Source organism: Rhamphochromis sp. 'chilingali' (genome assembly GCF_963969265.1).
Source record: "Rhamphochromis sp. 'chilingali' genome assembly, chromosome: 4".
NCBI classification, from domain to species: Eukaryota; Metazoa; Chordata; class Actinopteri; order Cichliformes; family Cichlidae; genus Rhamphochromis; species Rhamphochromis sp. 'chilingali'.
In genome coordinates, this window is record NC_137948.1 from 4187634 (window position 1) to 4211581 (window position 23948).

Consider the following 23948-nt stretch of genomic DNA (forward strand, 5'->3'; position numbering starts at 1 on the left):
TACAAAGTTAAAAATGGGACCGTTTCCCTTTCGATCTGTAAGTGCTTGAAGATGCTTCATCACTCATCTGAAAGGCTTCTTCAGTGTTTAAATGCTGATGAGGGTGGGGGCTCTACCTTGGAGGTGGGTTCAACATGGCAGAGCAGAGGTGGAGGCCTACACCACCAACTGTCAGCGGCCTATAAAAGCAGAGAGATACATTCCTAAGTGTTTTAACCATCACCTGCCTGCGTGACCAGAACTCACCTGATTGTAGGGCAGGGCAGAGACTCATGAACATGTCCTGACGTGTTCAGGCGTGTCAGCATCAGCTCAAAGGTTACAACCTCACTAGAGGTTAAATGGATGGGACACTCCATCAGATGAGAGGTGAAATGTCTTCAAGAACCTAAAAGAAGTCCAGTTGCCTTTGATTTGAGCACTTTAGACTAAAATTGGATGGAAAAAATAATAATAAAAATAAAATATCGACATTTTTGTTCCACAGCTGCAGAGTCCCCTCTCGACAAGAAGTCCCGAGAATACGAGGATCTGTTATTTGATATGGAAAGGTCCTTACACTGTTTGTCCACCAGAGGGCGATAGAGAGCCCGTTGTTTGCAGTTCATTTAGTGTCCAGCAGAGGGTGCTCAGGATGAGCAGGAGTAAATGAAACCGAACACCTGAACCTGCAGGAATTTCTTGCAGACATAAAGACCCGGATGACCTCAAATTTTCTGCTTCTAAAATCAGATAAAACTGAGGCTATTGTCCTCGGCCCTAGAAATAACCAGATTCTTACTCTGATGGCATTACCTTGGCCTGCAGTATCACTTTGAGGGACCTTGGAGGCTTTTTTTGACCAGGATATGTTCTTCAGTGCACATATTTAAAAAAAAAAAATGTAAGACTGCTTTGTTCCATTTGTGCAAAAAGAAATCAGATTGTATAGATTAATCTGAGATGATTACATAATTTAGCAGTGCTGACTTGTAGACATGGTCAATCTGACACATTTATAGTCCCATAAGTGTTTGTGTAGCCACAGATACACCCGCCACCCCCCTCCCCGACCCTGGTGGACATTAAGAAGAATGGCGATTTAAACCACTTCTGTGTTGGATGGACTTTCCAGATCCAAATTGTCCAATTTTTAAACAGTTTGGGAATTGCTGCTCTTATCCTGACTCTTTTGACAGGAACAAATCTCCGACAGTACTGGGCTCTGCTGCAATTTTATTTATCCCATATTCATTACAGCTGTTTAAATAATAGTAGTAATAGAAATAAATGCAATAATTAGTCTGCTCTATCAGTGGGGGGCATGTATCGGCTGATATTAGCCATTTACTAATATATCTGTGGCAGCACTTATAATGACCAACAAATCAAAACTGAAGAGGCAGGAGAAACACCATTCACCAAACAGTTTGTCCACCAGAGGGCGCTCTGCAACTTTGAAACGCTACAAACCCAGCTGATCCGAGCAGACAGTGCATACACAAGTAATCAGCATCACTTTGTAAGGACTACAGATAAATAATTTTAGTAAAATACATTTGTTTTGAAATGCTACTTTGCCTTACCTGCAGCTCCATTCAGGCTGTGAAAGTCATCACTTTCATAGCCTGAGTGGAATTTATTCACAGTGTAATACAGCAAAAAGCTTTATTTGCAAAACACCAGAACGTCAGAGGCCAGGTTGAGCAAAATCTTTATTGACCGAGAAGAGCAACCACAAATGATGATAGAATATACAACCCCACCAGCATGCCAGCGTTTTCATAGAAACTGTACAATGTGAAGGAATGTATGGAGCAGGAATTCATAATTATCATCAGAAGAAGAGGATGAGGAAGGAACAAACAGAAGCTTTACATCCATGTGTTTCGGTACAGTACGAGTTTGCTTCATATTTAGTGTCACTGGTCAGTCGTGTTTTTAAAACCTTCATTCTTCATTTAAATAGCGAGCATGTGTTTTCTCTGGTAGTGTCACCTGACTGTTCATGTCAGTTTTCCTCTGTCTGCGGGTGAGACCAGACGCCGCCGAGGTCTCCGGCAGTGGCGGCGGCAGCAGCAGACGGCGCCTGGCTCAGCCTCCTCCACACCTGGGATCTCCTGACTGCAACCTATGAAGCGATCTGAACGAACGAGAGCGGCGGGGAGGGGGCAAACATTAAGGCAAAGTGGGGGGGGGAAGAAAAATCTAAAAATGTTTTTACCGTTTTTCTCCACGTGATCGTAGTTGGTGCTAAGGCCTCTTGGCTAAAAGAAGCGAGAGTGCCAGATTAAAATTTCTCCAATAGTTAACATTCAGTTCCCTCCGATTACAGGAAGCGTTTAGCGTGGAGGGGGCAGTGGGCGTGTGCAGAGCTGCCATTCAGTCACCTGTATAAACAGTCTCCACTACAACAGGGCTACAGGTGGTTATTCGTTGGCAGCAAGAGCGAGCCCTTCGCATTCAGACTACTTGATCGCGAGCGCTGCTCGTGCACACAAGGCATGCTAAAGAAACATTAATCGATACGTAAGGCAGCTACTTTTTATACTTTCCACTCCCTTGTTCACTTTGGCCACGCCTCCCATCTGACAGGGAGCGTGCAAGTACATTTAGAAAAGAAAGAGGCGGCGTAGAGCAGCTCTGAATGAATGTGTTTCGTTTTGTTTTTCTTTCAAGGCAGGTACTGGTAATCATATCAAAAGACAGCGAGCGAGTAGGTGAGCAAAACGAGCGTGGAGCGGTTGGCAAGCGGGCAGACGGGGAGGTGGATGCTGGGGGGTGGTGCTAAGAACAGCTGATTAACTGTGGTGTGAATACAATCACATTACACAACCATTGATACCATTATATAAAAAAGGCAAACAAAAGTTGATTGTACAGTTGCTTTTCCACATGTACTTATACTGAGAGAGGAAGACACCTTTTCGGGGGAGGTGGAGGGCAGGACTTAATCTCTTGAAGCAGTGAAAAACTGGGGGAAAAAACAGGAAGCAGAGGAGGGCGGCGGGCGCAGGAGTAAGGTGCTACTTGGCACAGCTCGGTGGGGCGCATGAGTGCATGGACAGAGGTGGGCTCGTGCGCAACCAATGAAACGTTGAGCAGGAAGGTGTTGATGGACGGACAGACGGGGGGGGGGGGGGGGGGGGGGGTTAGGTTGCTGCTACTGCTACTGCTGCTGCTACTGGTGCTGACAGAGCGGGGCGGGTGGGGCGTTAAGACAGCGAGGCGTGAGATAAGGCATGAGAGCATGAAATGCACGACAAAAACAAAGAAGGCAGAAATGGCGGTGGACGTGGCAGGGATGGGAGGAGGATGAGGAGGAAGATGGAGGAGGAGGGGAGGGGCTGAGGGAATCCCTTGCGGCCCCCCTACACCCCCAGCTCCAAACACAAAGGCCTCTTTTAGTCTTTCCAGTCTTTCTTGATGTTCAGGTTCCACTCCCAGGACAGGTGGTCGTGCTTGTCGTCGTCGGTGAACTTGGATTTGATGACGTAGTTGCCACGGGCCAGCAGGCCCTTGGGCGCCTCCTCCACCGTAGTCAGGAAGTCGTATTCAGCACCACGCGGCCCATAGCTGCCCACCATGTAGTCTGACTTGTCAACTGTCAACAAACGAGAGGAAACGTTAGATCTTTACATCACGCTCAGCTCAGATTGTGAACAGGCTGGTAATTACCAACGTGTGGGCCATGAAGACACTGCAGGTGGCTGCGAGGAGTCAGTTACAGCAAAAAAAATTAAAATAACAGCTTCACAGGACTTAAAATTTTAAATATACATGGATATATAATTATAAAAGTTTTCTATAACTTCTATAATTTATACAACTTAATCCTGTAAAATAAGATCACTGTGATGGGCTGTCACGAGGTTGCACTGCACAGCAGGAGATGGAGATATTAAGAGAGGAGAGCTGGACGTCAACCCAGCAGCAGGAACGCTCGTCTGTATGAGGCAGTAAGAGCAGCACTGCTAGAGCTCTGCAAAACAACAACCAGCGAGATCCTCGTGTGTCAGAAACAGGAGCACTCCCGTTCCTCCTCCACACTCTTGATCTGGAAAACCTTCATGTGGATGTGCCATCCTGGAGGAGCTAGACTGAAACTGAATGGGCTGCAGGGAGCAGCTCACTCTTATTTTGGGGAGTGCTCTTGTTGCCTCTCCTGTGAACCTGTTGTCACTTCAATTTGCACCAAAAAAGGTGAAACAGATTCACAACAGTGTAACGGCACTGCCTTTGAGTCATTCTGTGATTCCCTGAAATTGTTATTAAAATAAAAATCCAATTAAATATTTTTTTAAAAGAAGCTAAACATGCAAAACACAAACATAGGCTTTAAAAAGAGCCTGAGTTAGCCGCTTCAGCTCAGTAGGTAAGCAGGCGAGTGCAGCAGTCCCAGCAGCTGTGACTCTCCTCTCCTCACTTTCCTGTCTGTCTTCACTGCTCCACCATCCAATAAAGGCAAAAATGTTCAAATAATACTTAAAAAAGTAGCATTTTGTGAGAGGCTGTTTTCAATAACTTATAAAGCTTCAGGCCCTGAAGAAGCTCTGGATCACAGGAGGTCTCAGGATTGTTGCTTCACTGTTTGTTCAGCTTGTAACAGTGTTACTTTCACTTTCAACTTTCACTCGCCTTAATTCAGAGCTGCTGTTACATCTGTGGTTACTCAGTATTACCCATTACTCTGTGACTCAGTATCCCCTCTGTGTGCTTAAGCACTCTTTTATCTCTTTCATTGTAAGGAAAAAACTTTTAAATTTACTGATGAAGAGAAACATTTAAGTTGTGTGAGGGGTGACTGTGAGACTGAGGCCTGTACGTGTTTGAACGTAAACAAATGTGCTGTAACTGTAGCTAACGCGCCAAGGAGAGACAAGATTTTTTTAAACAAAGAGCCAAAGTAAAACTCCCAGCAATTATCTGTTACACAGGCTCATTTCAGCTCGCTCCAAAGGAGCCTTTTTGATCCAGGAAAAACACCGATTCAACATCAGCGGCTGGCTCAATAATCAGCCCCAAACTGACATTAATAGCTCATTTAGCAAAGTAACAGCTGTGCATGCTTGTATATAAAAAGACTGATTAGCAGCACAGCTAATGAGCCTCTGGTTGTTGTAGGCTGCTGTTTGGCTGTTAGCACATGATCAGCTTTACATGCAGGAGCTGCATCCAACCAGTAACGCTGATCTTCAGAGGAACTGTGTTTGTACAGACGTTTTTCACTCACTCTTCATTCCTTTCCTGAACGTCTGCTGCACATACTTCAGCCCCGATACGATCTCCCTGTTCACCTGAGGACACAAAGACATTGCATCAGACATGTGACAGTAAGACAGATCAACAAGTCTATGGCACTGTGCAAAAGTCTTGAGCTGGCCCTCATTTCTTTAAACTTTGCTTCCAAGGAGCCAGACTTTCTTCTGACTTGATCAAAAGTTCTTGAAGAAAGTGGTTTTTGGACATTGGCTGCTTTTTCACTCATTTTCAGTCTGTGGACCTTTTTCTATAAAAATGTTTTTTTTTCCTGTTAAACTAATTAACCCTGAACTGTGAATAATTCAAGCTTAAAAATGCACCTAACTTGAGGGTGAACCAACATTGTGTATAAATATAACATCAACTTGTTATTGGCTGCCTCTCACAGAAACAGAATTTGGTCCCATTTCTTGTATGAAACTATAAAAATGACAAGGATAACACAGTCTGACAGGCATAAAATACCATTTCTGCACCAAAAAGATGATTTCCAACATGCTTTTAGCTGAAAACTGTTTTTAAGCTGATAAAAAGACTCTTTTCATCCTGTGAGCATCTACTACAATTCTCCTGCTACCAATTAATGTTTTAATGAGAGCGCAGATGACCTGACACCAATTACTTTGAGATTTTGTATTTTTTGTTATTGAGTGGCTACAGATGGCTCTTTGTGGCTCTAAAACCTGCTTTGTAATTGTGATGTGGTTCCAGATAAATAACAATGTGTGTCTCTTGTTGTTTTGTTGCTATGTACATCGCCTGTGCCTACATTACACTCAGTGGATTCAGAGGAAGTGAGCAATATTTCCTATAGTTAATGGCAGGAAATAAATGTTTTTAATATCAAAGCCTCACTGAGCAGCAATCTGCCAACATTGAGCTCCTGTGCCAACAATATTTCTGTAAAATGTGCCTTAGAGGATGGCTGTCGAGTCCTGTCCAGTGACCCAAACTTCACAGATTTGAAAACATCACTATCAGTGGAACAGCTGTACTTTAACATGGTCTGCAGAAAACAAGGACAGATCACTCATTTCTTAAACGGACCAGCAGCTCTCACCTTAAAGCTGATCTTTATTCTGTATTCTACTCCCTCCTTCAGGACAAAGGCCTGCTTCTTAAAGGCTTCCAGGTCTCCTGTGAGCAACAACAAACACAGACAAATCAATATAAGGTCCAAACCTCAGTGACAGTTCACTTCAGCATTTTTTAATTTCATCTGTTATAAGGACTAGTGCCATTGATTCATTCATTCATGCAATCCTCTCACTCTCACGCTGATCAGTCTTCGCTAACTTCGCTAACCTGCTTAGCCGCGACCCTTCCTGTGTCGTGTCCTGGCTCTTTGGCCAGGCTGCTGTTACTATTATTATGGTCTTGGATTTCATTAAGCTGCTTCCCCAAGAGCGACCCACAGGTCATGCAGATGGGGGAACTTGAACATCTTGGACTGTAGCTGTCGACAGCAGCCCTCCCTCTGCTGTGGAGATCCGTCGTGAGCTTGACAGCCACTCAAACACAAACCTGCAGCAGGTGGCGCTATGCTGAGCTCACAAAGGCAGCAGAGGAGAACAATACCACCGTCATCAGCTGCAGTCCAAGATGAGACTTACTGGAGAGGCAGCTGAATATATGATTTCTCACAAATAAATTATTGAGTAAAACATTTGCACAGGAAAGCTGGTAAAAAGCGAGAGCTAGACAGTCTGCAGGGCACAGATCTGTTAGGACATCTGATTTCACTTCACAGTGACTTTGTTTGTTATTGTCTCTTTTGGCAAAAATGAATTTAAAAATAAATTTAAAACACAAATGCATGAAGGTGTAAACATCAATAAATCATATAAAATCAAAAAGGTAAAATTACACAATTATCTAAAGTACTGAGTTTTTATTAACTGACACAATGTTGATATTTCACAGCTGTACTGAGCGCACAGTTACCACCAAAGTACTTGTTACGCTGTGAGAGTCACACACGTCTTTACCCTCATGTTTCAATCTTAAAGATTCACTGAACACATGTTATCGTAGCTCCTGGAACCATCCACTAACATCGTTTCACTCTGTAGACCTCAAACATTACTGTGAGATAACGAGGTGTTAATTATAATGCAGATCGTCTCTTTTAGATCACGATCGTGAGGTGAAGCTCACGAGCACAAACTGAGCTGCTTCTATTCTGAGCACTCGCACACTGCTCCATACAGTGATCTCACACTTTAGCCTCTAAGCTTTTATTTTACATCTACTTTACATTCTGGTAAGCTGGAACTAAAACAGTGTATGACCTTAGATTTTAGCACCGAGCTGCTGACTGTGACTGTATCGGTTTATATTAAAAAGAAATAAAAACGAGTGGATCAAACTTGGAGGTTAATCGACCATAAACAATTTAAAACTGCTTTTAATTAGAGACGTCAGGCTGTTTCACCAAAACAGGATGAAAACGTTACCAAAGCATCTTGTCTTTTGTTTTAAACGATGTGCACCTTCTACCTTTACAGCAGCACCTTCCTTTGTTATCTACCCCTTCCTGAAAGCACAAACCCAGCAGCTGACTGGTCAGATGTTAACAATGTTCCCCACAGAGTGACATGACCCGAAAGCATTTACATGGAAACCACGATGGGAGCTCTTCAAATGATCCAAATACTGAGGAAAGCTGCTTCGGTGCTTCCTTTATTGCCTCCCTTAGCAGAGCAACACTGGCGAACGGTTCATGGCGAAAACACCATCTACTACTAACAGAGAGTCTTGTTAAAAGCACAAGTTCCACTGGATCACTTCTCTAGATGGAAGTGTCCTAATGTCTTAACAAACGTGCTTTTTTCCTGTATACACTCTGTTACTCTAGTACAGAAAACAAAGCTAAGATTAAAAATGTGCAGAACATAAGTGATTAAGAAAAGAGGCGACACAGGAGAGATTTTTGGACAAGGAAAGCTTTTGGTCTAGAGAAAGTAAAGTTATTAGTTGTCATACTTCTACGCTACAAGCCTGTCGAGCAAAAACGCATATGAGGCTCAGTATCGTGCTCAAGGACACTACGTCAACTGGCAACTTAATAACTGACCTTCTGATTGGTACCCCTTAAAATCACCCACTAATCTGTAAACCACTAATTTAATTATATCTGAATTTAAAGGAAAACCTCTGCAAAATGTTTTTTGGTTCAGTAATTTCTTGTTTGTTTTTTAATTACACTCTTAAATAATCCAGATTATAACAGTTTCAGTTTTTTGCCTTAATCACGCCGCCCTGCGTGACACATTTACATCCCTCCCTTTGTTTCCTACAATCAGTGAGTCCTCGGGACACTAAAATCCTCTGGCAGTCCCGTGGGAGCTGACTGCCATGCTGACCTGTTGTTCCCAGGCCTCTAAAAAAGGCTTTTAAACTGAGCTGTTTCTAGTATGTTCTTGCTGAGTAGAGTGTGTCCTCCTCTTCCTTTGAGTCCTCTTAAACCCAAGCTTCACAAGAAACCAACAACAAAGAAGGAAGTGAGCCCAAAGAGACTCAAACCTCTGCAGAAACTAAGAAATATTTTAAAGTTCAGAAAGTTAGTGTTCCAGTTTTATTTCCTGCTCCTGAAGTACAAAAACAGACAACTTACACTAATCTTTGCTTCTTCTGCTTTTCCTTCTTCCTCCTGCAAGCTTCTTTTTATCACAGTCTCTGTGATCACAGAAGTAAGAGTCTTATATTTTGGGCCAGTTTGTAAGTCAATTGAACCCGAAACTGTGAGGGCGCGTTTTATCATCAACCTTATTAAACGTTTTGGTTCCTTGCATAAGAGGAGAAATGACTGTGCCATGAAACATCTTAAAAATATTAGTTTCAGGGACTTTTTATTGAAAAGCAAAACATGTTTTATCTCCAAATACAAACACAATGGGGACAATTCATTTTAACGTCTCCTGAGGGGGGGGGGGCACTTTTTGCCTTAACAGAGTTCAATTCAGTGTTTCTTAAGCCTGACAATATTCAGCTTTAAGGACAAACACACGAGCATAGCTGAGGGCTATCTGTGACTTTAAACTAGAATTAATGGCAGGATTTTTGAAAAAGTCACAATCAGCCAAACTGGACTGTTGTGCCTTTATTTACCGTGTGGACAGTCACAACTTTATCTGAGAAAGCAGTAAAAGCTGCAACGAGGAACAGGACAAAATGTCCTGGACTGATCCAAATCTAGGCCAGCTGGGCCCAAAGCTGCTCCAGAGGAGTGAGAAGATGCAGTTCAGACCTACAAGATTATAAAACTCTGGAATAATTTACATTAACTTTTAAATTAGTGCCACGAATTAAAAAACTAAATCCAGTCGCTGTAGTTTGTCCATTTCTCTCTGCTTCTGGGATGTGTCGGTAAATCTTATTAGTAGCAGATTCAGACCTTCACAGAGTAAGTGCTGCTGGATGGAATTATAATAGGCAGAGTCTGTACTGGGGGTGCAGGACAAGCACGTCTGAGAGCTTTGAAACAGGATGAAAATGATTCGAAAGAAAATAATGGTGTGAAAATGTGATGGACTTTTATCTTCTATTTTTACCATTGTGTATATTTCCAGTTTTTATCTGTTGTACAGTGTCCTTGGGTGCTTTGAAAGGCGCTATTTAAATAAAATGTATTATTATTATTATTATTATTATTATTATTATTATGGAACAACACGTTGTTGACTCTGGCAGCGGGGCCTCGAGTCCCCCACCACCACCACTGAAGGAGATTTACTGGCCCATGAGAGAAAAAAGGCATTTCAATTATTTTATAGATGGGAGCCGGGAAATTAATTTTCCCAAGGGGCAACATGCGAAACGGGGACTGTTGGACGGCTGCACCAATAACACGAACTCAAAGAACCTGCTTGATATTAATTTTGTCTCTCTTATTAACTGTTATGGTTACGTGTCGAATTTACAATAAGGCAACAATAATGTATTTATAGTAACCCCAGATTATTTTATTTAATAAAACATCAATATTTGGTGTCACATGATACAAAATATCGCGATACTATCCAGTATAGATTTTTCACCCCTACTTGTTTGTGAGTTTGTCTCAGCAGTTTGCTTCACAGGTGAGCTCATCACTCTGAATGAACTCGAGGATGCTCAATTATATCCTCTCATATTTACAATTATTTTGGTGCGGCTACTCAAGAAACTTGAAAATATCTTGCACATACTGAACTCAGCAGCAGATTCCTCTAACTTTAAACAAAATAAAAATTGAAAAAATAACTGAGGTGAGGATGTTGGCGGGACACAGAGTTATCCAGGTACTCCTTGAGTCACGCACAAATGTTTTTTCCACAGTGCCAACCACGATCGCTGCACATGCACATGGGTATGAAGAAGGTGCCCAGGCAGCTGGGAAATAGCAAACAACTGAAAACCTAAAGCAGCGGACCAGAAGAGACAAACCCGGAAACAAACATAACTGCGGGCCACTTATTAATAATCCTTCCCCAGGTTCCCCTACAGCAGCGGTCAGCAACCTTTAACACTCAAAGAGCCATTTGGACCTGGTTTCCACGCAAAAGAAAACACTGGGAGCCGCAAATACTTTTTGACATCTAAAATGAAGTTAACACTGTATATATTGCTTTTTACCTTTATGCTTTGTGTGAACAACTAAGGTGTGTTGCGTATGAAATCCATGAAGTGCTACAGAGAAAATTACATTTTATTCATGTAATTAACACATTTTGAACTCTTAAAGAAATATAACAAATGGAAAGGAAACTAAAATGAACCACGTAGCAAACAAAAACTGTTGTGATATATAAATCGCCTTTGGGCTTTTGGAGCCTTGACCTGAATTTTTAAAAAAAAATAATTGGAAAAAAAGCACTATGCTGCTGAAAAATGAAAAATAGATATTTGCAAAATTCTGCCTAAACATGTATTTTACCTGGTTAATGTGTGTGCCTCGCCTCGCCGCCTTAATGTCTGTGGTATCTATGCTGATGTGTTGGTGTGTGTCGGGCTGTGAGCTGCAAAGCTACAGCCGGCTGTATGCGTACAGCAACCGTGTGTGAAAAGTGGTCAATAAAGAGATGCTGAAAAGCGTGTTCATGCAAACATCGTCGGGTCTGCCGTGATATGTTTACAATGAGACTTCTGCTCCTGAACCTCTGCGCACAGCGTCTGCAAATCGGGGCTGTACGAAGTCACTTTATCTTTACGCAGGACAGTAAGTTGTCATCTGTGAGACGTGAGCGGTGTTTGTTTTTAACATAGTTCACGGTGGAGAACAGCTGCTCACATAATGTGGATCCAAAGATCCATAATTGGCCTACCTGGGGTTGGAAGTCTCGATAAATGCACGGCGTTTCGGCGGGTACACCGGCTTCCGCAAGTGTGACGCTTATATTGAGCGATGAAAAAAATAATAGAATATAATTTTATTTTTATATTTCAATATCACAACAATCTTCCAATTTAGAACTACAAGTTAAAAAAACTAACATAAAGAAAATATACTTCAGCTAAATACTTCTAATTTATTTTCCCAAACCACGCGGAGCCGCACTATAAGGACTAAAGAGCCGCAGGTTGCCGACCCCTGGTCTACGGAAACCCGTAGGAAGGATCAACAGTTCCAATATGGCGCCATTAGTTATCAAACACTGAATGTTGGGGTTCAATCAGAAACTTCTACTTGATTTCTGCCTGAACACAGACTCACCACAGAGGTCCAGGACCAGCGGCTCAGGAGCACTATCACAGACCAAACTCATCCGGATCACCTGGACGTTGGGAACATTGGGATCTGAGACAAGACCAAAGAAACAGGTGATTCAGTACAGATGTAGCAAACATGCTAAACATGTGTCTCATACTACCCAGATTACTGCTGGCTGCTCCATAGTTTATATTCATAACTTTTATTTATCCTTAAAGACACTTTAACATCATTTTCACATGCAGTCTGCTAAACCCAGACATTTATAGGAGGTCTGCATGTGATGTAAAAATCAGCTACGTGTTTGAAGTGTTTGAACTCAGGGGAGCTGAAATCAGGACAGGCTGCTGTAGTTGGGACAGATTCTGCATTAATTACTCTTCAGTTTGTTCTCAGGCAACAATTCAAACTTTCTCCTCACAGCAGGAAGCGTACTGATCATCAGTGTTTGACAGACAACACTAGGCCACAGGTTACTATAAAGACATACAACTCCAGCTTAGTCCTGTTTTTTTAATAAAATGCACAATGCATCAAACAGGATGTAACAGTTCAATGACAAACCAAAAACAACAAAAACATCTGCTTTATTGTAACACAGCACCACCTTCCTGCACTGTGATACCTACAGGGACCTCTTCTGTATTGTTGAAGCGGTGAACAAGAAACACATCAGAGTAATGGACTTTAACGTTTATCATTAAATCAAATAAACATATTTTTCTGTTTTTAATTAATCACTTCTAAAGAAAAACCGAGATACAATTTGAACTGTGGTTTTGCAGAACCGTTACACACACACTCAGACACACACAGTGTATTACCAGCCTCAGAGATCCCAGAGCCAAGCAGGGCTTCCTTATATTTGCGTAGGCTTTCGTCATCCTTATCCAGCTCATGGATCTCCTTCACTGACTTCTGGGCTGGAGGTTTGTAGTTCACTGGCTCTGGCTCTTCATTTTCAGCGGCGATAGCTGCTAGCTGCTCCGTAGTCACGTCATCGTCAGCCATGTCTGGAGGGGGGAAAAAATGTGAGTGACGGTATAGCGAGCATGGAAAGAAAGCAGGTGGGCAGACGTCCTATATTCTTACTAACACTTGTCTCTTGGGGAGGCAAGTGTTTTGTTGTAAACAAAAAGACAAACTCTGCTGTGTGTAGCATTTTATGTCATCTAATCTCACTTCTTTGAAGTAGTAATAATGAGAGGGGAGTCATGAACGAGGCGTCAAGCATCCCATGATGCAGTTATTTAGGTCAGATGAAAACAACTGTGTTCCCCTGGCATGGATGACATGAGTCTGGTCTTTTTCACCTCTATTACATTCAACCAAGCAACAGCTTCACAGCAGTGTACACCGCAGTCGTGTATATTTGTTTTTCTCAGCGATGTTATCAGGGAAGAGTTTCAAGGATAACAAGAACAAGGAATAACATTTGTTTTGTCCTCATAAACCTCCAAGTAAGGAAGCCATCTCATTTATGTCAGGAAAGCAAGATGATCGAGTTAACCTGATGCAGAGACAATGGGTTTGTGTTTCATTTGCACAGAAACTAACTGTGTTCCCGTTTTAAGGAGGCTAATGCCCAAAAACTTTCCACTGCTCAAACGCACAGTGTAACAAAAGCAGGAAGAGCTGTGCTTGGACCGAGAGTCTTAAAGCTCACATTAAAGCCCCCCTCCCACCCACAGCAAAACAGAAAAAACACAGGGCCTGAATGCACCACTGCCACTCTAGCATACATCGCTTACAATTACACTTTAGTCCTGGTTGTGTATCTTTAATCACTTAAGAGCAGCCACTTTGATGTTGTAAATAATTACAGGAGCATTTTTTTAAAAAAACCTAAAGGACAGCTCTGCACACAACGAACTCTCAGTAATGTGGAAAAACCAGCAGAGAGAATTCAGGACGTAAACTCTCTTTGCTCAGATGCAGTGACTCTACTGCTTCACAGGGCTGCTCCATTATGACAAAAAACATCCATGCCTAGACTAGACATTTAAAAGAATGTCAAGCGCATGAATGGAGCCATTTGAGGTGGTCTGGGCATCTGAACAGGACGCCTCCTGGACAACTCCAACTTCGAGAGGTGTTTCGGAGACATAGGAGGAGATTTTAAGAAACAAGATGTATTTACTGAACTTAGAATATTTTACAGGGGATTTTCTTAGGATTTATGTACAATTTCAATAAAATGTTTTATTTAAGGGGGCAGGGATAGCTCAGTAGGTAAAGTGGTCGCCCCATGATCGGAAGGTCGGCGGTTCGAATCCACTTAACGGCTACCCTGAGGTACCCCTGAGCAAGGTACCGTCCCTACACACTGCTCCCCGGGCGCCTGCTTAGTGGGCTGCCCACTGCTTCACTGAGTGAATGGGTCAAATGCAGAGAAAAACAAGTAATTTCCCCATGGGGATCAATAAAGTATCCATTATTATTATTAATAAATAGATAAATGTAAGAAATAAAGGGGTACACAGCTGTGGTGGAGGACGTACAAGGTTATGACATGGGGAGTACTCTTAAGGGAAACTGCTGGTCCCTGCCAGCCTGCAGCCTGTACTGCAGGATGTTTGTGGTAGATATTGGAGCTGCCCACCTCAGAAGCCCTGCAGCAACAGCCACAAACTCAGTGATAGCAAACAGTTAAGAGTTTGGGTGAGGGATGCTGGCAGGTGTACTCGTTTTTCTTTCTTCTAGAACATGTTCGCCTATGGAAACTTCGTTAGTTTTTCTCCTTCTAGGCAGACCAGGTTTTTCCATCATCTTGGTCAAAGCTGAACACGAGCGAGTCCGAGCTTTCAGGGAGGGGCGAAAGCTCACTGCTGTACAGGAAAAGGACCAAAACAGAGCCGATGTGTTTCCTCTGACTATAAAAGTTAGTGAAATAATGTCAACATGCACGCTAGAAAGATCTGATGCACCATGATCGTTTTAGTCACTATACTCTTGATTTTTTTATAATCCGTTCTTATTCATTAGGTGATATTTAACTAGGCTGGACATTTTTCACAACTGGTAAAAAAATTAACTGCTAAGTCAACATCACTGTAATCTGCTTCAGTTAGTTCAACAATACAGCAAACGTAGCTGTGAACTAATTGTACCTCCATCTCCACCCAGCAGTGCTCAGCCAGCAGTGTTTAATACCTCCATGACATTCGTTTACATTTCAGCAGCAACAGATGGATTAAATGCTCCAGCTCCGAGTCTCCAGCCTCAGATGCAACACTGTGTAAACTGTAGCTGTAACTAAAAGACTGGAAGTTTGAAAAGAATTGTGGATAATGCAAATGTCCCAAATAATTTTAGTGATTAGTGATTTTTGTGATACAAATCGTAAGTTTGAGTTTGTCTGCATATCTCTCTCTTCTCTTATGAACTGCCTAAACTAGAAATGTCTATAAGCAGCACAGACGTGAACTATGCGAGGAGCCGCAGCCATAAACATGCCTGAGCAGGAGCCAAAATCCTGCTTCAATTTTCCGCTTTTCTATTCCTTACAAATGCACCATTATATATACACAATTTCTTGCACCTGAAGGAACCAAAATTGTGTGACTAAAGTAAGACTTCAAGAACATCTTCAAAATGTGATTATTAGCTGCTGGTTGCACAAATTCTCCTTAATCAAGCAGAGCCTTTAAACACCAAACTTTTACTTTGGTCAAGTTTCTCTTGCGACTTCAGATATACCTTCCACTCAATAAAAATAAAATGCATTATTAGAGCCATGTACAATGATAAAAAATAACTGGTTTTTTTTAATGCAATCTTCATTTGAGTTCATGTTTTGCATAACTAAATTGCAGATTTAACTGAGGTCAAATTTAGATCACGGTTACTCGACGAGGAGTGAAACTCCTGGCATTAACTCTTAGTTTTTTATTTAGATTTTTGGTTTGCATGGTCTCCCTGTTACGAAATTTCTTAAAGCTAAATATTTTTCCCACTGAGCACCGTGCAAGTACATCAGTCTTTTACTGGTAGCTTTTAGATTTTATTGTCTCACAAAAGGCTAATTTAATCCCTTTATACACTGCTATCTTATTCTGTGAGACCATATAATAATTTATTACTAGGCAAGCTCCATTTACTTTATTCTCCAAAGTTTGGTCAATCGGGCAACACAGAAAGTGATCATTCTGACACAGTTTTATGCAAAGTGTGACCCTAAAGAGCCGTGCTGATGGGCAATCAGCAGTTTTTTTCATAATGTGGAAAACTGATGTGTTATTTTTCTTCAGCTCACTTTTATAACTGATGGTTGGTTCAGTAAATGTGTACTTAAACTTCGTGACACTGAGGCTCTGTTTAATCAGAAGGTCAGTGGATTGATTTCCTCCAGTCCATCTGATACCGAACCTCGAGTTGACCCCGATGCATCCATCGGAAGGTCAGAAGGTGTATGAATGTGTGTGTGTGATTAGGTGAATGAGGCATTTTGAGTGCACAAATTAAGCAGAAAGATGCTATATGAGTACCAGTCCATTCACCATTGTAGAGAAAGGGAAACAATATACAACTGTCCACTTTAGCTCATACTGGGCTGTATGTGTCCCACCTAAATTAAATTGGCCATCACTGATTTTGACCTTGAGTTGCACTTTGAGTGAGCTGTCAACCAAAACTCAAGTGAATAAATTTTAGGATATTCACTTTGTATTGTTACTAATAAAAGCATAAATGTCCCACTGCCTGCTCAGCCGCTTTTTCTCCACAAAGTGAGGAAATAAAATATTTATATTTAACCTAATATGATTAAATTTGGACAACTGAAGATGTGTTCATGAGGAGTAAGGACACCTGTAACGTCAATACCTCACGGGATTAGCACAGGTCTGAAATATGGAACAGTCACATTTTCAGATAGTAGAAGTTACCTTTCAAATGAACTATCGTGCATGCGTTTAAGCACTATGGTTCTCCTGTCACAAGCTTTTCCATTTGAGCAAACATACAATAAAAAGGTTAAAAATTTAATTTCTGGTAAGCTCATAATGTATTTTAGATTTAAATAAATTTGTATAATAATATTTGTGCTTTTATTTGAGGAAAGCTGAAAAAAATCCCATGTTTTATGAATTGTAAAAAAAAGTATCCTCGTGTGTTTTCACTTTCAACAGTTCACGTGTTCTCACAGGACATGATGTAAGAAGTTAATAAAAGTGATATTAAGAAGACTCCCCTTGTGCTGTCATGCCAAATATTAACATTAGGACATTTCATGAGTGGACTAGAACCCAGTTTGACAGACTCGCCCCACACAGCCTTCAGCAGGCTTGCAAACAGGACGGGAAGCTTAAAGAAACTTCAATTTCACAAACAGAGGAAGCATGCGGGAGCCTGTAGCCTCATCAGTGCAGTGTGTCACTAACGTTTACATCCTCTGTTTGGTGTTGGGTTCTTTTGGGTTCATCTATTTTTGTATCAAACACTAAGAACAACAACCTGCAGGGCAACAGCCAATCCAGACTGTTACCCCTGCCGGCCTCATGCAAACATTAATAACAAATACAGAATTTAATAGAGACATGGAGGTTTCTGCCTGCTGTAATTTTGAGCAGCAATATAATTTAAATTACGGCGACTGGTGCTACCCCTTTGTTGCCTTGTTCTTAGGTTATCGCATTCACAAGATTTTCAGAAAACTTGACCTCTGACCTTCAGGTTGAGTTCCCTGAGATATGCAGATAGATAATTCCTATAGTAATAATTTGAAGCTCCGAGGTTGCCTCATTCTCGAGTTATCGCATTCCAATCTTAGGTGTCCGTACTGGCCGCCCGCACGGCAGGGAGACAACAATACCCTGCAAACAACAATGTTTTGCACATGGACGATGATGTCAGGGATCAACGATGGTCAAGGTTAATGTTTGTTGTGCATTTTTGTGCATGTTAGTCAGCGACCGTGTGCGTGTGTCTGTCTGTTTAATGCCGTCTGTAATTGCTTTTTAAAGAATCATCATGATGTTACAACATGTTCAGAACCTGCCGACGGCTTACTTAATAATAATTTACTATCCAAACTAACAGCCCCACGTCAGTGCTTAAAGTTTTGCGGACCCCATGCATGCTTTTACTGACCTGCAAGATAAAAAAAAAACAAAAAAACTTTTATTTGTTTTTGTTTTTTAACTATAAATAAAATTTAATTTAATGTGTATGACATTATTTATGTTTTATATTCATCTAAATCTGAAAAACAATGTTACAAAAGCCTTGAAATAAATCTAGTCTAGTACACCCTGGGCTGCTGCCAGTTTAATTGAGTTAACAGTTAATCTGCATAAATAGGCTTTTATTCTAACTTCTCCAGCTTTAACATGGATTTTTCTCTGTGTAAGGAAAACGGTGGCCTATGCGAGGAGCTGAAAGTTTGCTTTATGTCATGTTTGCGCTGGTTGTTGATGTGGATAGACGAAGGACTCACACCAGCTGTTTATCAGAAAGGTTTTAATAGTTTTGGACGAGACAAACATGTTTTCTTTTCACTGCAGCTGAGTTCACTTTCTCGGTAACAACGCCACCTCCCCGCTTTTCACCACGTGTCTGTAGACAGACTGTGGCTCCACGTTAAACTGTGACAGCATCATCTCCACAGCTGCTGTTGTGTTTTCCGTCTTTTTGCTGAGAAATGTAGGAACTACCTGGCGTGAATCTTCTAATACTCCACGTCACTATTTCATGTCTATTTTAGTCACAAATGTGGATGAAATGCTTACAAAGCACTGAAGCAAAGAAGTTACATTGAGGATTTTTTTGTAATCAAGTGGTTTGCATTAATCAATAAATACGGAAAATTTTCCTCAAATACTAACATATAAAAAAAATCTGAGCCTGACCTACACAAGAACTGGGAATATAAAATGTCTTGTAGGAGCAGTCGAAAATAAGTGAGCCAAACTCTTCTCAGCTTTGAGGTGATCATCTTAAGCGACTACCAATGTGAGTGAATTATACCACTGATTGATTTATCACTGGGTGGTAAATACATTAGTGGGTTACCTAAGCAACCAGAGTCTGCTATGTCCACCAATGCAACCAACAACCTGGACACAATGAGCAAATATATGAACCGGGCTTCATAGCTGCTACTATATAACCATTTATTATAAAATAAATATCTTCTGACAACTCCTTTCTTTACAGCTTTTGTAGGGTTGGAAATACAGACTCACCTCCTTGTATTAGTCATGTGTAATTTATTTGCCAAAGAGAAATTATAAAATATATTAAATTATATCTTGTTATTCGTCTTTTGCATTTATTGAATTTCTTTCTTTTCTCATCCACTGGGCTTTTTAAGTAGTTAAATATGTTACGTTAGTGGCCCAATAGTAGCACTGAGGAGAGAATGATTATGGGGACCTGCATTGACACACCTTACCAAATCTGTCAACATTCCTGCTTTTCCCAGTTTCTCCCATATTTTAGGACCATCCACAAGCATGTTTTCCATGTTTATCTAATATTGCACAAGCTGCCAGACTGTCTATGAAACAGTCTACGCATAGAATGCATAAAAACTGCATGCTATTTCAGCACATCTGTCATTGGTCCAATCTCAGCGCAGAAAAACCAGGTAAGGGTTAAACAAACTAACTGCTACCTTAGCTGTTTGACTGTTTTAAGTCTCTTTAGTGCAAAAATTCAGTAAAGAGCGACATAGTTGGCTCTTCAGACGTGCTTAGCAGGGAATTATTAAATTTGGTACAGTTAGAAAGAAATTAAATCAAACTGAGCTTTATAAAACATTAAGTTAGTCGTTAACAACGTATAAATGAAACAGTAAAAACAAAAATGGCGCCCTCTTTCAACCAAAGTAGTGTCACCAAAACTATTTCACACATCACTGGCTTCCTCCTGGTTATGCTAACTTAATAAATCAAAGTTATACCGTGTCATCAAAACAGTTTCTCATATCACAGTCAGGTGAATATGCAAACTGAAAGTCTCCAGATCTCCAGAAAGTCTTATAATTTCCAAATGTTGCAGCATTTCCTTTTGTATGATCTGAGAAGATCTGAGCTCCTGTATCAATTCGACATCACTGAAATAGCGGTACACTCATGTTCAATCCAGCCATGATGCACGCCATACACAAGCCAACAGTTTGTTAACAGCTGAAAGGGACTCCAGCTACATTCAAGAACAGCAAAGAGGGGGAATGAGATGGTCCAAGGGAGTAGCTGTGTTTGCTTCTTTAAAAAAGAGAAAGACTTTCGCTGTGGGGGCGTGAGTTTATTTCTAGGGGTGCAACGATACACAAAATTCACGGTTCGGTTCGGTTCGATACTTTGGTGTCACGGTTCGATATTTTTTCGATACAAAAAATGTTCATGCATTTTTAATTTGTCATTTATTAAAATTATAAATATATATTTTAACTCAAAAGTACAGTTTTTAAATTTAACCCTAACCCTTGTGCATGTTTTTTATTTTGACAGCGAATGCGCACCTGCGGACCACTTATGTGCAGCCCTGGTTATTTAGCTCATCATATCCAGCCACAGAAATTCTTTTGTCCATGAAACCATAAAGCTGCACTTTCTTTTTGCCTCATAGTCTGATTTGTCATAACTTCTCCGTTTTGTGGTAAGCTTTTCTTTGGCTGTCACTTCTTCACCCTGACCTGTCTTGTTTGGCTCAGCAGAACTGAAATGCTTTTACACGCACTCACATAAGCTCAGCGATTCTCTGCGCGATCAACCTCTCACATGTTTAAGCTGCGGGAGATTTCACTTGTCATGTTTGCATAGTAAGCTAACGATTAATAAGACGATGTCAGAGGAATTGGTGCACAAATTATCATCACTCACAGATCAGTGCTGTCGCTCTCTATACACAGTTCGCACGATTGCAAAGTGAAAGCAAAAAAACAAGCGCAAATTCAAACGCGACTTCAATATGTCACATATTGACAGTGGCTCACCGATGCCAATGACATAATTACCCAGCTACATTTTTGAAAGAATGCAAAAGCATTGACATATATTTTTCCTACAATAGGCCGACGGGCAGGGCAGAGATAGATTTTGGTAGCCCGACTGAAAAAATCGCTAGCTCCGGGACGTCGGGCTAGCGATATTGCAAGCCCTGTATCTGATTGAGGAATAACTCATCTTTGGAAAAGAGAGTTTATTACAGAGAAATGGCTCTTTCCAAAATAAAAGCTATACTATCCGCTTCTTCTGGGCTATATTCTCAGCAGCATAAGGAGAATCATGTGCTAACAGCTGTCTAAATGACTCGGCTAAAGTTAGTAGCATGCTTGTTGTTTTTGTCTTTGCACTAGGATGATGTCGGCGTAAATGTGCAGTCATATTCGTTGTGTTCCCGCTAGTGCTTTCAGGTTAATCTCGTTGAAATGACCTTAACGCCACAACACGGCAAATCTCCGTTAACGAGCTACCGCCGATAGCTCCGTGCATGGGGCTAGACGGCCAACACGTTAACGAGCTAACTGCGCTAACACACTAGCTCCCACCCATGTAATTGAGCATTGCGTGGAACATCCAACATACTGTTTTACTTTAGTCCATGACTCGCTTACCTTCAGGGTCATACGTCACATGAAAACCAAAATAATTCCAAACGCCAGATCTGAATGAGGGTGGGGGAGGTGCCCTGCCCTCTTCCTTCTGACGATGCTGTCTGTGTTGAGCGCTCAGTGGATCTGCGCTCGACAGTGCAGCCTAGGCGGAGTAGTCGAACGCAGATTCACTGAGCGCTCAACACAGACAGCATCGTCAGAAGGAAAATTGATAAAATAAATTACAAATGTTGTATTGTTCGATACATATGCGTACCGAACCGAAAGCACTGTATCGAACGGTTCAATATCGATACGAATATCGTTGCACCCCTATTTATTTCTCTGCTGTGAAAACGTTAACGCCAACAAGTAAAAAGTCAACAAACCGGCGCCAAAGTGCCATTACATCTATCTGACCTTCATAACGGCAGCCTGTTAATGAGTAACTCCATGTGCAAAGAATTTAAGTTTTGTTAAAGTGTAATAGAGGCTAACAGATGATTATTTATTATTTAGGTTCATTATCAAATCATTTCACACTCTATACACACCTGACAGAAGAATGAACCTATATATAAACCTATATAAAGGCTCACTTATAAAATAATAAGAAATAATAATAATACTCTAATATATCATGTAATCTCTAAATCGTATACATTTTTGTTCATAAACTAGCTCTTGGAAGGTCTGACTGTCATTTTGTCGTTTGTAATCTAGGTGAATCTAATCCCAGATGAACAGAGTAACAATAACATATATTAAAAACAAAGTGTAACTTTTCTTTTTGTGGGGCTTTTTTTAACGTATTGATCTCTAACTAACACACAGAATTAATAGTTCGTTGGTCAAAGTGTGTTATTGTTTGCTTTAGGCAGGCATATAAACACAAAGACTTTCAGAGTTTCCTATATTTATTTTTTCTGCATTAAATTAAATTAAAAACAAAACAGCTCTTTCAATGAAATTTAATGAACGCATGTTTATTTTAAAGATAATATCACGGATCTTTGCAAATTTTCCTCAATTATGTATTATCCGCGAAAAACCCCAGATGAACCGCAGCTGCCATGGTGATAAAATAGTAAATATATCTGTCATTATTAGCCGGGTAACAAACCTCCTTTTGACAGCACATCAGTTTACTCACGCCACTGGTTCATTAGCCTGAACGATTAAACTCATTAATACTGAACAATGTGGCTCAACTTTTCCTGCCGCCGACCCCCCCTCTCACACAGGGTGGGACTGAGGAGCGAGACAAGTGGCTAGCTCGTTAACCGCTGGGAACAATTCAGCCGAGCTAACCGGAGCCTGCAGCTAACATTAGCATGACAAGTTATCATCAGCTGACAGGAGCGGGCGCGACAACGGAGCGGCTTCACGGACGCGCGCCGGTTATGGTTGCTCTAGAGAGGGCGTTAGAAGCTGTCCTCGAAGCTGGAGACGCTTACCTTTAAATTAAACGCAGTAGTGTTTTCAGGAGCCTTTGCAGTAAGTGCGTTCGTTGCTCTCTGGGCTCTCCTGCAAGTATGGCGAACAAGGGGACGGCGCCGCCCCGTGCGCCGCCCGCGCGTCACGTTCCCGGGAGCGGGTCCGCGGCGCGCACGCCCTACGTAGGTGACGCGCTTAACAGCTTGTGTTTAGTTTTGGGTTCAGTGGGATAGTTTCGCTCTGCTGTCACACTTTGTACTGTGATAAAAGGTACAGAGGATAACGGGACATATTTAAAACTGACTTGTGTATTAAAAAAAACACTGATTGCTTCTAATACTTACTTGTAAAACCCCTTGAAGTACATGTTTGTTTGTCTGATTTAAAATCTTTTGTGTGTGCAGAGGCAAATTCTTACAAAACCTACACCTTCTGATAATTTTTCTTTTTCTTTTTTTTTTCCTTAAGAAAGTTCTCACTGGACACTACTATGCAGTTCCTGCGAACAACTAAGTACACCCCAATAATCATTTCTGTATGACTTTATCAGTCTCTTGTCATTGTGAAAGAATTTCAGCTCTCTCTTCCTTACAGCGCTGATTCAGTTCATTGAGGTTTGTGGGCATTTGTTTGTGTACAGCGCTCTTAAAGTTCCCACCACAGCATTTAAATCGGGTTGAGGTCTCGTCTCTGCAACACCTTGATTCTTTTCTTTTTCAGTCTTTCTGTTCCTGTTTTGCTTGTTGTTCTCCTCTTGCATGGCCCAGCTTTGGGAAGCTTTAGGTGTCAGACAGATGGAGTCGCCTATACAAAAGTTACACATTTACTTATACTGGAATACAGTTGAATGTCATCTGAATGACTGCGTGGCGTCTAGGTGCTGTGGCTACAAAGCAATAATTTTTCTTAATCATATATAATATGTGGCACGGGTGTAATGAGCCATTACTTCAACCTAAATCTTTTTTATTACCAATTTATGTGTTCTTTCCATCTAATTCAATTAGTTGTTTTCTGTTTCTTTGTTTTTTTCTGGCCCTT

At 41.2% G+C, this 23948-nt stretch overlaps 1 protein-coding gene across 1 annotated transcript; it reads right to left on the reverse strand.

The window, feature by feature from the left end:
* Positions 1-1681: 1681 nt before the first annotated feature.
* On the reverse strand, positions 1682-23061 carry LOC308395161 (rho GDP-dissociation inhibitor 1-like). Its single transcript, XM_080879871.1, has 6 exons — positions 22928-23061; positions 12757-12945; positions 11936-12019; positions 6302-6378; positions 5213-5276; positions 1682-3583 (listed from the first exon to the last, which is right to left on the reverse strand). The coding sequence occupies exons 2-6, from the start codon at positions 12941-12943 to the stop codon at positions 3384-3386; spliced, it is 612 nt and encodes a 203-aa protein (XP_080735997.1). The 5' UTR covers positions 12944-12945; positions 22928-23061; the 3' UTR covers positions 1682-3383.
* Positions 23062-23948: the final 887 nt, after the last annotated feature.